Below are 14,772 nucleotides of genomic sequence, written 5' to 3' on the forward strand. Positions count from 1 at the left end.
AATCGTATTTTTCAGTGTAGGAAAACAAATCTCAGTAGGACAATGCTCTGACTGAATCCTAAATATTGCTATTTTCAATACTCTAACAAATGAGTAGAAACTGAGACTGTGCATCTGAGAATAAACGTGCAGTTAAAACAAAAAAAAAAAAAAAAAAAAAGAGGCCACAAAGAAACCATCTCTCATTGTTGATATCACTGCAAATCTAACTTCACTCTTAGAAGATCCATCGAGATACCTTTGACCAGGACACTCCAGTCTAATTTAGATCTGTATATGTTGTCCAATGTGCTCTCTGCTCATCTGCTCTCTACTTAATGGAGGCTGCACTGGTGTGATTAACAGAACTCACATGGGGAACAAGTGGCATTGGGCTGCTGACATCAAAGAGCAGCCAGAGGTGCCCTGAGACAGGAGCCACTGGTGTATCTCTGGAATGCAGTCACTCTCCCCTTCCTTCTGCAAGAGTCTCTGAACACTCTTGCATTTTAAGCCAGTCTGGGCAGAACTTTATAGCTCATTTTTGGCAGCATGTGAAAGAGCATGTTGTCAAGCCTTTAGCTTCAGATTGGTCAGCACAATTTTCTGAAAATTTGTACAGTGTTCAGTCTTTATTCTGTGCCAAGTATGAGCTGACTGCAGAGGTCTACATTGCACTTACAGCAACTCCACTTCAGCTGTCGTGTTCCAGGTGGAACTTCAAATGTTTACAGATGAGACAAGTCTTCCACAGTTCAGTGTATGAATACCTTAAATCTGGCCCTCTGCCAGCACAGTGAAGGAAATCAATTGAAAGCTCTGGAGCAAGTTAATTGTGTGCCCATGGCATGCTGCAGCCATTCATTAAGCAAAGACCTCTAAAGTCATATGCAAAATATTGAAGAACATTAGCAAAAAACTCTAAGAACAAAAGGGTAGGACTACTGATGATATTTTACAGCTTTGATGTACATAAAACACGCTCAGGTAGCATATATTCTGCTAGATTGTGTGAAGAAACATAATGTACTCCATCAAGTACTAGCATTGGGTGTATCAAGTCTGGAATGAAGAACTCACAATAATTGTATATTTGTGCAATTCAAATAGAACATACAGCAAATAAAGTTACAAACATTGAATTAACATACTGTGCTGGTTTTGCTGGGAGGGAGTTAATATTCTTCATAGTAGCTATTACAGGGCTGTTTTCAATTTGTGCTCAAAATATTAAGATAGAGGTGTTTTCATTACTGCTGAGTGGTGCTTACACATCATCAAAGCCTTTTCTCCTCACTCCACCCCACCAGTGAAGGGACTGGAGATGCATAAGGAGTGGGGAGAGGACCCACCCAAGATAGCTGACCCCAACTGAGGGCCAGCAGATAAAGCTGGAGGGAGAAGCAAAGGGGAGATATTTGGAGTGGTCCATTTATCTTCCATCCTAACTTAAGCAGGATGGAGCCCTGCTTTCCTGAAGGTATCTGAATACTTGCCTGCTGATGGGAAGTGGTGAATGAATTCCTTGTTTTGCTATGCTTTTTCCTTACCTATTAAACTATCTTTATTTCAACCCATGAGTTTTCTAACTTTTATTCCTCCAATTCTCTTCCTCATCCCACTGGGTGTTGGGGGGAATGAGTGAGCAGCTGTGTGGGGCTGAGTTGCTAGCAGGGTTTAATCCATAAATGCAAAAACACATTTTAAAAAACATGGTGAATCTTAAAGTGAAAGAATGGTCTACTTCTTGACCTCCACCATTATTTAACAACATAAAGGCAATGACATACAGCAAATATGCTCAAACTGACATTCTGAAAGTAGATTTAAAACAGCACAGGCAAGGCCCTCAGGAGGAGTATCTGCAGCAGATCCACGATCTTGGTTCCAGCGTTGTTTCAGTCTTAGCAGGAACTTGATTTTTGTAGACAAAAGATGTTCATGACCAGCTACATGTTGTTGATGTTGGTATTACCCTATTTATACCAACTCCTGTCTGCTGACAAACTTTACCTTTGGCTGTTGCCAGACCTCTCTTCCCCGGTCCGAGCAGGCACTGGAGCGCTCAGCCCGGCACTGCCGCTGTGGCTCTGCCCGCCCCGCGCAGGTGATGCTCGGGCTGAGAGCAGCGTGTCCCGGCGGGAGGAGCGCTCGGTGCTGCGGTTCTGTCCCGCAGCCCTCGGGGCTGGGATGGAACGGGAGCGCTCACCGCCCTCCCGGTGCGCTCCCAGCGAGGGTCACTCGGTGTGTGCGGTTCTGTCCCGCAGCCCACGGCGCTGGGATGGAACGGGAGCGCTCACCGCCCTCCCGGTGCGCTCCCAGCGAGGGTCACTCGGTGTGTGCCGTTCTGTCCCGCAGCCCAAGGCGCTGGGATGGAACGGGAGCGCTCACCGCCCTCCCGGTGCGCTCCCAGCCAGGGTCACTCGGTGTGTGCGGTTCTGTCCCGCAGCCCACGGCGCTGGGATGGAACGGGAGCGCTCACCGCCCTCCCCGTGTGCTCCAGCGAGGGTCACTCGGTGTGTGCGGTTCTGTCCCGCAGCCCACGGGGCTGGGATGGAACGGGAGCGCTCACCGCCCTCCCCGTGTGCTCCAGCGAGGGTCACTCGGTGTGTGCGGTTCTGTCCCGCAGCCCTCGGGGCTGGGATGGAACGGGAGCGCTCACCGCCCTCCCGGTGCGCTCCAGCGAGGGTCACTCGGTGTGTGCGGTTCTGTCCCGCAGCCCACGGCGCTGGGATGGAACGGGAGCGCTCACCGCCCTCCCGGTGTGCTCCAGCGAGGGTCACTCGGTGTGTGCGGTTCTGTCCCGCAGCTCAAGGCGCTGGGATGGAACGGGAGCGCTCACCGCCCTCCCGGTGCGCAGGGCGCGGCTGCCCCCGAGCGGCTCCTCAGCTGCGAGCTCGCAGCAGTGATGGAACAGCGCAACCCACTGGCACAGGAGTGACTTTCTAAGTGACAGTTTTTACGGAATTCTAATTAGGAGTGTGACTATTATGGTGAGTCACTAATTTTTCACAATAGCCACCGAATCACACCAGTATCCTATTGCTCATTCAGTTTCTGCTTATGCTTGTGCTTCTCCTGCACTTTATAGTCTATTCTAAACCACAAATACAAGATGGGGAAAATTAAACATTGTAGTAAACATGTATAGACCTGGCTGATGTTATGCTTCTAGATACAAGAATTAAAAATGCTAGGAGACGAGCTAGGTGACTTTCAGTGGCAAATTATTGAACTATACGTCAATTTCAAAAGGCCCCAAAGATTCACATTAAAAAAATAACAGTAATATGGGTAAGGCTAGAAAACAGTAGTTGCTCAGAATTAGAATAGCGACCCAAAGTAAATTTGAAAAGAATTACTGATGAAAGATACAACTGCCTTTTTCTTGAAGAATTCAACTTCTTATGAATTGCTGAGAAAATACTTGCAACCCATGTCAGAGACTTCAAACAATTCATTCTCTAGAAAAGAAATATAAAAGGAATTTCACCAACAGTTTCACATAGTCTTAACTTTTCCTGCTTACGCTGAGAAAATCAGAAAGGCTATGCTCAGCAGTATCCCATTATCCACACTTTTTTATATACTTCTCTGCATTTCTGGTCAACATACTTGTTAACTGTGCTTCTTTTCTTGCAAGGTTCCACAATTGTATAAAGTTATGGCTTACTAAAAACTGGAACAAGTGACACCACATTACAGTCTGTTGAGAGAGAGAATCACCTCAGAACCATGAGTCCACAAAATTTTTTATTAAAATAACACCAAGTTTAAACAATTGATACAGTGCGAAGAAAACTTAATGATTTTTCTTCCTTAAGTATGTAAACTGCATTCCAATCGTGACATGATTGATGTAATACAGGAAACTGTATCCCAGATAAATGTCAAAGTTAAAGACTGGCATGCTGAGCAAGGAAGGTTCTTATTCTTTGCAAGAGTTCTTTCTTTACACTGTCTGGTACCAAAGCTGAAACACAATAAGAAAGCAAGAAGTGAAAAAAGACAGAATAAAAAGAATGCTAAACCCATAATTTTACAAGAGCCATTTCTGTTCTTTCACAGCCATTTCTATTTTTTTACTGTTCTTACAATTCTGTTAATACCTAAAGTAACTGAAAATACTTGATTTTCATATAGCATATCTATATTTTTCCCATTTGAAATAGGCTAAAATTGGGATCTGTTGTGAACAATGTTGTTACTGATCAGTTGTTTTGCCTATTCCTAGTCCAGAAAATTGGAAAGTTTGAGGAAAAGGATTATTCAGCATGAAACAGGATATATACCAGAACAAGTGTGATTATCCTACCTTTTTTCTTCAGAAATTTAAGACCAAAAAAAATCTCAACCCTGGCCTCTGAGTAAATAAATCAAGCAAGCTATTTTGAAGGCCTATTTTTATTTAGAACTTAATGGAATTTCTACCATTAATATTGAACTCTGCTAGAGAGCCCGAGAAGAACAATATAAAGACAACTGCAGTTTCCTTGCATGATTTCATTTTTTTGGCATGTGTATGCTATGTCCTTTACTCTTCCCATTCCCACTCCACTAGAACTGTTAGTTCTGATTTTCCATATTAAAATATTTGGAATTTTTAAACATCTGTGTTGCATACATGACTCGGGACTATTAAGTCAATTATATAAATGAATTTAGACATGACTAAATAATATAATCTGCAAAAGTAATCTGAAGGCTGCTACACAATAAAAATTCATATGTTTCATTTGTGGTTAATATTAAGCTATTAACACTTTTCCTTGAATCCAACACAGGCAAGCTCATGATGGTGCTTTCAAAACATTAATGAAATAGAGGTATGTATGTTTATTGATGTACTACTCCATCTACATTTGCATTTTCTTACCTCTGCCTTTGGGAGTGATTTCTGCCACCAAATCATCAACGGTAACATGCTCTAACCCTTTTTCTTTAATGACATCTAGGGAAGACCAAGACCAATACTTTAAGTCTTTCAATCTATTCATAAGACAACAAAACCTGCGCTGGTGATTTAAGAGAGAAAACCTGCCTACACAGTCATGGGAGAATATGAACCTAAATATGGGTTATTAGCTCAGTACCCACTGCATTTTACAGTGTATTTTAGTCTCTCACTCAAGCCAAAGGTTTAAGGATGGGAACTTGTCACTGCTGATGCATCTTGATCAGCTCATATTTCAAAAACAAACAATAAAATGTTTTATCTCATCGGAGCATTACCAGATGTGCCTGTTACTGGTGTGTTGAAGCAGTTCACAAGTTGCTCACTTATCATTATTTACAAGTAGTAGGAAAGGTGCAACTGAAAAAACACTTTGGAACATACAATAAAGAAGAGCACAGACAGCAAATCCCTACTATTCTTCCAATTGTTTTAAACAAGATTTCTGTACATCAGCCAAGTCAAAAAGTATGTCAGAGAGAAAGGAATAAATCTATAGCAAAATAAAGGCTATTTTTAACACACATCAGTACTGAAACAACTGTTTTTTATAGTGCCTTGCACACTACTGAAAAATGCAGATGTCAAAGCTGAGAAATAATCTCAATTCAGTAGCATGTTTAAACATAAATGTCAAGTTGCCAGGGATACATTCCTCTTGCCCAGGTCTTGTTTAAACTGTCAGTAAAGCCTTCATCTGGGACGTTTATTTGGCCAGAATCTCAGTTGACTACAAAGAAAATTAATTAATTGACCACTGTTACCTTTGCAATGTGCCTTCAACTGATCCTTCCAGCCACATTCAATTAACTTGGCTCTCAGCAACTCTTTAAGGCTGTTAAGACAATATAAAACTTGTTAGAACAGCAAACATTCCTGACAGCTTAAATATGCTCCAGTTCGAAAGCCAATCCTGTAATTACTACCCAAGAGCTCCCAGACCAGCAGCAGAAATGGCTGAACTGCAGGTGAATCCAAAGCCAAATGAGCTCCAATTTCAGTTTACCACGTTGGATATGAGGATTTGGTACCTCCAGAGCGAACTCACAGAACTGCTTCAGGCAATGTTGATGCTGCAGCCTAAAGAAAAAGTTAGAGGCCCTTGAACTACTCAAACAGAGTCTACTCTGGTAGCAGATGTATGCAAACTTTCAAAGTTGGAGTATTTCACCTGATACAAAGTCTTTAAAATAAATAAAACCTTCTCCCTCACCTTTCTGGAAGAATTCTGCACTGCTCAACTGCATGTTTATCTCCCAGTTACATGTTACCTCATTCTGGGTGAAAATGAAGGATCCTATATCTTATCTTCCTAAGCAAGGTTAGCTATGTAATCTCAAGCAACAAGGATTCAGGCATTAGAAAGACATAACAATTTGCCACAATGAAGCATCTGCTCCATATATCAAAAGAGAATATTGAAAGATAGCTAAAAAAGTGAAAATTAGTACTAAAAACCAGAAGAATGGAAAATGAAAGTAAGCTAAGATAAATAACTTTAATATATTTTCTCCATTAGCTAGCAAGCCTGCTTATCTGGTACTATCATAAATAGCTCTAGCAAACCCCTGTTTTTATGAATGAAAGGATTGTAGCAAGAGGCTGAACAGTGTAGGTCTAATCCCTTTACTCAGTGAATTGTGTAAAGGACAGATGAACTAATGACAAAAAAGCAGAGTAAGAATACAGATGAAATTGGCTGCCTCTGGATATTTCTCAGTTCAAGAAATCCAAGTGCTCTGCCTCTGATCACAGAATAGCTCTGATAAAGCCTGTTTATAAGACAGCTTTTGACATCTTGATAAAACACTTCCTATTCCTAAATTAGCGTAAAATAGATCTCAATACCATTTCAAGAAATTGCTTGCTTTGCTGAAGCTCTATGCAATCTCCAAGGGGATGATCACAACCGGGAAAGATGTAGAGCAGAGATACCATGTCAGGCTACAAAAGGTTGCACCAGGTATAAGGTTAGGCCATGACCCAGGGAAAAAAAATTTCCTTCATACAGGCCTTTAAAAATGAAGGAAATAGAGCTTTTGGTGCATGGTGTTGCAAGCACAGTGAAACCATGAGGAGGGAAATGTCATAAGCACTCTTAGTGATATGTAAATATAAGGACAATAAAACAGATTAAAGAGACAAGAACAGGCCAAAAACATTGTGCAATTTACTTGTTTGCCTTTATTGGGATCTCTACAATGACTTGCACAAGTGTTGCTTTACGTATTCTACTATGTATTGCTTCACCTAACAAAAAAGCTAGAAACCTTAAAAGCAAAAAGGGAAGTTTTGTTTCATTCTCCTTATCAGGAAACAACAAGATTTAACTGCAACAAATTGCATGGAACACTGATTCTTAGGTGAATCTAGGGCATTCCAACACAAAATAACTACCTAAGAGAAAACTTTAGAGTTCATAAGCCAATTAGTGCCTCCTTTATTTCCTCATTATCTCTTTTAAATTGGAAAACTAAATAAAACTGTTCAAAAGGCATTTAAAAATAGTTTATATAGCATTCGATACTTTCACGTGCAAGCATTTAAAGAATTTAGAGCTGAGTTTACTTTATTGAGTTTACTTTAGTTCTAGGTGTAGTGCAGGTTTGATGTACTTAAACATCAAACTCTCACCGACATGGAGGAGGAAGTCAACTTACCGTTCTCGCTCTCCTGTTTCTATTAGCTTTTGGTTAATGGTTGCTCTCATCTGCGCATCTTTATTCATTTTGGAAATCTACGTTTTCCACAAACCTACACAGAGCAAAGCAGAGTTTCGACAAGTGCTGGTGCCATTCACTCAACAAAAAAACCAGTCAGTGTTGTGTCCGCTGACAGATCCCCGCGGTCAATGGCCGGAGCACCGGTGTGTGACGGGCTCAGAGACGAGCTCGGCTCGGCACCCACCGGGCACGGCCCAACCCCAGCGGCCGCGGCCTCTCCGCAGCCCGGCCCTCCCGCCCGGCGCCCCCGGCGCTCGGCCCGCCCCGGAGCGAGGGCCCGGCGGCGCAGGCCCGGCCGGTTCGCTCCCCGCGGGCCCCGGCTCACCGCCCGCCGCAGCCCCGCCGGTCCGCGCAGCAGAGGCGGAGCCGCCCGCAGGACGCGCCACGCGCCCGCCCCACCGCTTCGGGGCGCGGGCGCCGCCGGGAAACGTAGTCCGGCCTCGGCGACTACAGCTCCCGGCGCGCCCCGGGAGCACGGCTGCCTGCGGGCCCGGACTACGGCTCCCAGCATGCACTGCGGCCGCCGGGCGCCCGCGCACCCTCTTCCCGTGGTGCTCCGCGGGCGCTGCCGCGCGTTCCCCGGGGCCCGCGGAGTTGCCGGCGCTTCCCGAAGTTTTCGCGGAGCCGCGGGATGGCGGGCGCCGCGCACTGCTCCCTGCAGGCCAAGCGCCTGCTGCTGGACCCCAAGTTCGAGGGATACAAGCTGTCGCTGGAGCCGCTGGCCTGCTACCAGCTGGGGCTGGACGCGGGTGAGGAGCGGGCGCGGCGCGGGGCCGCTCCCGCCGGGCATCCCGGGCAGCGCGGGTGGGACGGGTCCCGCGTTCCCCTTCGGACCCCGCGGTGCTGCATGGCCGGGCAGGGCTGTCGGTGCAGGGCCCCGAGCTGGGCTCAGCCCGACCCGAGCGGCGGGGGCTCAGGGGCCGAGCGCTCCGGCTCGCCTGTTCTCGCTGGATTTGCTGCGCTTGGCCAGGGGCGTCCTCATCCTCCCGCCAGGTGGATCCCTGGTGGCCCGAGGTCTCTGACATGTCACACCCGTGCCTTGTAGCTGCCTGCTCCTGGTGCGCTTCGTTCCTAAATGAGCAAGGAAACCTGTGTCCTAAATCCTAAATCTGGTCTTGTTTGTGCAGGCAGTGTGAGGCCAGATGACCAGCAAGGCAGTTCAAAGCGGAGCGTGAACGGAGCACGTGTGGTTTAGGGAAATACATGTGAAATTACCATCCCATACAAACTTCACCAAATTAGCTGGTTTTCTTTCTTATTCTGCCCTCAGTTCAGAGGTGCATCTTCATGCCGTGCATTCCATGCCCTGCTTCCTCTGCCAAGCATCATTAGTATTTGAGATGACGGTCCATTAACAGGCTAATTCACTGAGGAGCACATTACCACAAAGTCCTTTTGGATATGTGCCTGCAATCTTAGCCATGCCCTGAAATATCTCAACACTCTACATTTACTGATTTGTGAAATTCAGGTCTGTTTGTCAGGTGGATGAATTAGTTTGGTTTTCTTTCTAAAGCTGAGACAGTAAACACAGTTTGTGTGGACTAATCTCTGTCTCTATATATTTACTGAACGATATACCTGTCTACAGAGTTACCCATTACATGTAACCTTAGTTTTGTGTAGAACATATTGTATTCATAGCAGATCAGAAAGGTATGTTTGCCATGCTGAGTTGTCAGCAGTAGGAAGGAAGTTTTTAGATAAATTTTGTATTGAAGCTTAAGTAAATGAGTCTGTGAGTGTGCCTGTGGTAGAACTGGGAAATGTAAGGAGAGTAACACTTTTCCTGTAAGACTGCTTTAGGTGTCACTTTTCAAAAGGCAGCCCAAATACAGTGAGTGGATGCTGTTAGGAGTGCAGCAGTTGTGTCAGAGATAGCAACAGTGTAGCATTGGCGCTCTCCCTTGGTTTGTCTCTTATTTGCTGTTCTGCCTATGGTAAAGCAATCTTCGTGGTTCTTAGTCATTTGTGCAGGTGAGGATTACAGATCTTCATTAAAATACAGCGAACAGTGGAGTTGCTAATGGAGAGATGGATTTACTTAGTTCTTGTCCATTCAGATATTTTACCTTATAGTTACAGAGGATTGATATGTGTGACTGTGTTCTTTTCTTTCACTTCCCACAGCACAAAGACCCTGACTCATTTCAGTCTAACTTACTCAGCTGTCCTATGGACTCACTAATGCTAACTCACTTACTCTGTTCTGTGTGCACATATATAGATATAGATACTGGTCTTCTGGAGAGTGGAAACCTTTTATTGTTGTTCTTGTGTTTTGGAATTAATAATAGGAAATGTATCAGGCATTACATCTGTCTTCCAGATGTTTTGATTGCAGCTTGCTCTTCTGCCATACAGCTGTCTCTTTTTCCTTGCTGGTTTTCTTTTGTGTCCTTCAAGGCAGTTTACTCACAGTGCAGAGGTGTTCTGTACCTGACTTCTGTATTTCCCAGTGTCAGTGGTCTACATATGTATTAGATTTAGGGTATCCTTCCAAAACTTGATTTTTGTGTTGTACAGGACTAATGGGTTGAGTTGTAGAGACTGTGGATGGTGTGTAGGCTGTGGCTTTTTCAAATTACTACGTGGGAGAAGAAACAGTATTGTGTGGGAAGGCCAAGAACTTCTGCTTTCCAGCACACTTGTGTGCAGATTCAAAGCCTCTAGAACATGATGAAGAGCTTGGTAGTTTTTGGGTTATTAAATCAGTATTTGTCACTGCGTGAAGAATTTGATTTCATTTCCTTAAAATGGGACTGAGTACAATAGCTAAAAAAAAGTCAAATGTTTAGGAACACTGTCAATATAATTATTTCTGATTTTATTCACAACCGTTTGCAAAAATACCATAATAGAATCTGGAAGATTAATGTAAAAAGGTGGTTGATTTTTTTGTATTACAGAAAAAGATTTAGTAAGTGTTTGTCTCAAATGACCTGAGATTTGTAGTTCTGCCTGTGTGGCATCCCAAATTTGGTGGCAGTTAAGATGAATATGTGAGTTTTAGAGTGCTTGGAATACATGGCAATAAAAAGAAAAAAGTGAAAAAAGTGCTTGTTCTTAAGTAGAACTGAATTTTAACTCACCTGTAGTTGAATTGTTTATGCAGTGTTATTACAAACTTGCATAGTGAACTTTAGAGTATCTAATCCTCTCTCAATATTTCTATTGCTGTTTTTATATTTACCTATTTTCATGAATTTCGCTACTAGCTGTAAAATAAAATGACAAAAAAAATTGCCCTGTGGGATTGATGCAGTCTTCTGCCCCTGGAGCAGGTGGATAGCAGCATGTGGTGCTGTGTGACAACTTGTGGTGTTTGTCATGTTCCTGAGGACATTTTCTGACCATCATGTAAAACTCATCTGAAGTGTTCAGTTCTAATATGCCTTCAGCTTGTTGACTATGGTTGCCAAGAATTTGCTGTGGTCAGATGTGTGACTGACAAAGATATACATTTTAAGAAATTTTTTTTTTATTAGATCTGTAATAGAAAATTATTTTCTAAAAAATTTCTTAAAATGTATGGTCATATTGAAGAATAGGGGAAGTCCAATGCTATCCCTTCTCTTTTAAATACTATGATTTGCATGTTCTTCTTTTATTTCTTCCTTATTGCAACCTGTTCTGGCCTAGTTAATGCTAAACTCTCACAGTCATTTGTTTTCTCATCTCTCCTCCTGGTAATATATTACAACTAGTAAGGAGTTATTATGCTTTTAATTTCTAGCTCTTCATTGTAAATTTTGTCTTTTTTCTTACTTTTTTTAGTTTTTTTCCATAACTTATTTTCAAATATGTCCTTTGCATTGAGTTTTGTAATGCCTTTTTTTTTTTAGATCACCAAACGTTTAGGAGGGGTAAATGAGCATCTTGTTTGTAGTTCTCTCTTCTGCCCTAATCTGACATCAGCAGAGTCCAAAGCAGAGATTGTGGGGTGAATCCTTGTCTCCAGCAAGGAACCAAGTTGCACAACATTTTTAAAGGACCCAGACCTTTACTTGTTAGATGTCTCATAATTCCTTTCCCTTTCCAGAGGTTTAGAATTCATTCAGCTGTAGATGTCCCTGATCCCTTTCCTCTCTATCTTGTCTGTTTGGTAGGACTGTTGCATCTATAATGTAGTAGTGGATGCTTTTCAGGATAGCTACAGCTGGAAGGCAGAATGGACATTTGCTCAAAGGTGGAGCTGCTGGTGCAAGCCAGGACAATATGCAGAGAATGCATTCCTTTGATCACCTGCATTTAGGAATTCTATCACTTTTTTTGAAAAATGGTGGTAATGCATGCTGTTTAGGAGGTCTGCTTCAGTGAAAAGTTGCTCATTAGTAGTGCTGCAGGAAAACATGTTGTGGAGCAAAAGGCACCAGTATGTTTCAAGCATTTACAGAGATTTTCATTTGCATTTTCCATTTGCATTTGAAAAATTAAGTATTAAAAAAAATGTTTAAAGTAACGTATGAGCTTTGTCAGACATTTGCAGCTGTAATTCATAGTTTAGTTTAGTTAGAAGTTTAGGTCTCAGGCAAATGTTTGCTCAACAACAACGAGATGCTGCCTTTAACAATAGAAACATGGTTTTTATAAATAAAAGAAAAAGCATTAATGTAGGATTAGAAGGATCTTTGAATGCTGATAGTAGAAAATAAATAATCTCTTGCACTAATAGACCAGTGTATCTGTAATACAAAATTACTTCCACTGGGTGGCATTGCAAAACAAGGCATGATGTACAAGCAAATAATATTTGATGCCAAAAAATATGCTGGTATAATTTGCAGTTTTGTAAAGTTGCTTTGGTGTATTCAGGAAAACATCTAAAAATGAAGGGGCTGTTCGGGGGCTGTTCATCACCCTTTTTTCCCCTTTCTCTTTTTTTCACCCTGGTTCTGCTTCATAGTATCTGGTGGCAGATGTAAGTAACAGGTTAAGAATGTGTTACTTCTGTTGATTCTTATGAATTACTTTGTATTTAGTGCTTTTGCTTTTAAGTAAAGCATTGTGAGTGCAAATCTTTTCTTTAATTATGTTTAAACTATTTTGAGTCAAATTATTACTTTAAAGCATGGAACTGGTAGAGGTAAATGCAATTCTTGAAAAGTAGCATAGTTTTCTTTAAACTGGTCCAAAATGCCCTATCTAACTAGGGTTGTTGAGAAATAATATTGAAAGCTGAGATTTAGTTTATACGTTCTGTATACTTGCTTTCTTTTCTAGTATGAATAATAGTGTATAAATCAATGTTTCTGGGTTGTTATGGTGCAGGTGTATTTATCAGAAATCTGAAAGAGACCACATATTGCTCTGTTTAATAGCTGGCATTGACTGCTGCTTCTTAATTGAACTCAAACAGCCTAGTGAATCCATGGAGACTGGTGAATTAGTCTGACTCTTTTTAAAAAACTTAAAAAAACAGGAAAAAAATTAAAAATGCTAATACAAAACAAACCAAACAGCAACAAACCAGAAAAAAATACCAACTGAACAACCAAATAAAAACTCATAAAACTGTGTAACTGTGAGACTGAATAAGGTGATGATCTGATTGAAGTATTTCTTCTTCTCCATTTATATTAATTTGCCTTTCTCTGAATTTACTTTACTAAAAGTCTCTGTTTATTTTCTCTTTTCTCCTTTATTTTTTTGTACTCAGCTCTATTGGTTTTCTCTTTTTTTCAAAGGACCATCAAGAAACCTTGAATCTTGAAGGCTGTAGAAAAGGAGGAATGAATTTCACCCTAGTGTAGGATCTTCTGTAAACTATCTAAGCACATGGTATGTGATAGCAGATGGAAGTTGTGCACAGATTTCACTTGGTCACAGTATGGGTTTCAATTAATGGAGAATGGAATAGGTTCTTTAATTGCTTCATCTTGGCAGAGCTACACGTGTGTATGATATGTTCTGAAAGCAGTTGGCTACCTCATCATGACAAGATAGTACACATTTGTCAGATTTCCTAGTTTAAAATCACCCATAAATTGTATAGTTTATGACTTCTGTTTTTGTGGTATTTATTACATATTGCAATAATACAAGGGATTTGGATCTATTCTTGACCCCTTTTATTATTTAGAGGTTATCAGAACTACAGTCTAGGAAACTCAAGGACAGAGAATTCATGTTCTTCCAGATTTTATAAAGTTTATCATCTTACAATCAGCTAATCAATAGTTTATTTTTCCAGGAATTTTCATAAAAAGTTGTACATTTGCTTTAGGAGTTATCTAGTCCGGAGTATTTAGACTTTTTGTTTAGTTACAGTTCTGACTAAGAGCAACATAATTAGGAGAATGGGAAGAGAGAAGTAAAGGAAGCCTTACCATTTCAGATTTTTTGTGCTAAAAAATCTTTACATGTTTTGTTTCTACATGTATATTCTAATTTCATAGGATCAGCCATAGAGGAAGTAGATAATATGTGCTTGGTTTCACTGAAAGTAATTATTCTGGATTATATTTGGTTTGGTCTTTAATTGTTTACACAACATTCATGTAATCTTTTGTTGTGTTAGGAAAAATATCTCTGTGATAAAGCTTGGTTACACAAACAGCTTTAAAATGCATTTTCACAGTATAGTCTTATTTTTTTTACAGTAAAATATTCTAATTAATTAAAGTAGGAATTGGAATGGGTAGCAGTCCTTACCATTAAGACAGGTGTATTTTCTTCTCACTCCTTTGTTGATATTCTGTGTTGATAGCTTGTTTAGAAGGGCTATTACTTGTGGAACAGTAATTTATTAATTGCAGAGATATGGAAATCTCTCCTTTGTGGTGAATATGAATGATGATTTGATCTGGGTGGAATTAAAACTGCTGGTTTGCAAATATCAACAGTGATTAGGAGACTAATTGCTAATTATGCTGTCATTTTGCAAGCATTGTGTATAATCTTGCAAAGTTCCCTAAAGCCACTTCTTTGTTAATAGCCAGTGTCTCTACTGGGGTCTGTTCTGAAACATATAGTGATTGGCTGGTTGTTGAGTTTGTGACAGCTGTGCAGTGGCACTGATGGCACTGCCAAATGAACTGCTCTTTGCAGGAATTGGTGTTCTGGCACAATAAACTGCTGCTGCAGTAGGGTTTAAGAAGATGCTAAAGAAGAACA

At 41.4% G+C, this 14,772-nt stretch overlaps 2 protein-coding genes across 4 annotated transcripts in view; one reads left to right on the plus strand and one right to left on the minus strand.

Annotated features, from left to right (window-relative positions):
* Positions 1–3,719: 3,719 nt before the first annotated feature.
* Positions 3,720–8,155, minus strand: ENY2 (ENY2 transcription and export complex 2 subunit). 2 transcript variants are annotated; one of them, XM_056484259.1, is made up of 5 exons: positions 7,982–8,155; positions 7,594–7,687; positions 5,698–5,768; positions 4,856–4,930; positions 3,720–3,952 (listed from the first exon to the last, which is right to left on the minus strand). In XM_056484259.1, the coding sequence occupies exons 2-5, from the start codon at positions 7,659–7,661 to the stop codon at positions 3,876–3,878; spliced, it is 291 nt and encodes a 96-aa protein (XP_056340234.1). In that variant the 5' UTR covers positions 7,662–7,687; positions 7,982–8,155; the 3' UTR covers positions 3,720–3,875. The 2 variants fall into 2 exon arrangements, with proteins under 2 accessions (XP_056340234.1, XP_056340233.1); XM_056484258.1 differs by lacking the exon at positions 7,982–8,155 and having other exon boundaries at positions 7,594–7,969.
* The window catches only part of NUDCD1 (NudC domain containing 1), a 37,396-nt gene continuing 30,762 nt past the window's right edge, over positions 8,139–14,772 (plus strand). Inside the window, exons 1-2 of one of the 2 annotated variants that reach the window (XM_056484257.1) lie at positions 8,328–8,405; positions 13,344–13,437. Coding sequence is in view for 1 of the 2 variants with exons in the window: in XM_056484256.1 (XP_056340231.1) it covers positions 8,288–8,405 (118 nt within the window). In the remaining variant the exon portion in view is untranslated. Of the gene's footprint in view, positions 8,406–13,343; positions 13,438–14,772 lie in introns of both variants that reach the window. The other variant, XM_056484256.1, reaches the window with a different exon arrangement.

The sequence above is a fragment of the Oenanthe melanoleuca genome, chromosome 2 (genome assembly GCF_029582105.1).
Source record: "Oenanthe melanoleuca isolate GR-GAL-2019-014 chromosome 2, OMel1.0, whole genome shotgun sequence".
NCBI lineage: Eukaryota > Metazoa > Chordata > Aves > Passeriformes > Muscicapidae > Oenanthe > Oenanthe melanoleuca.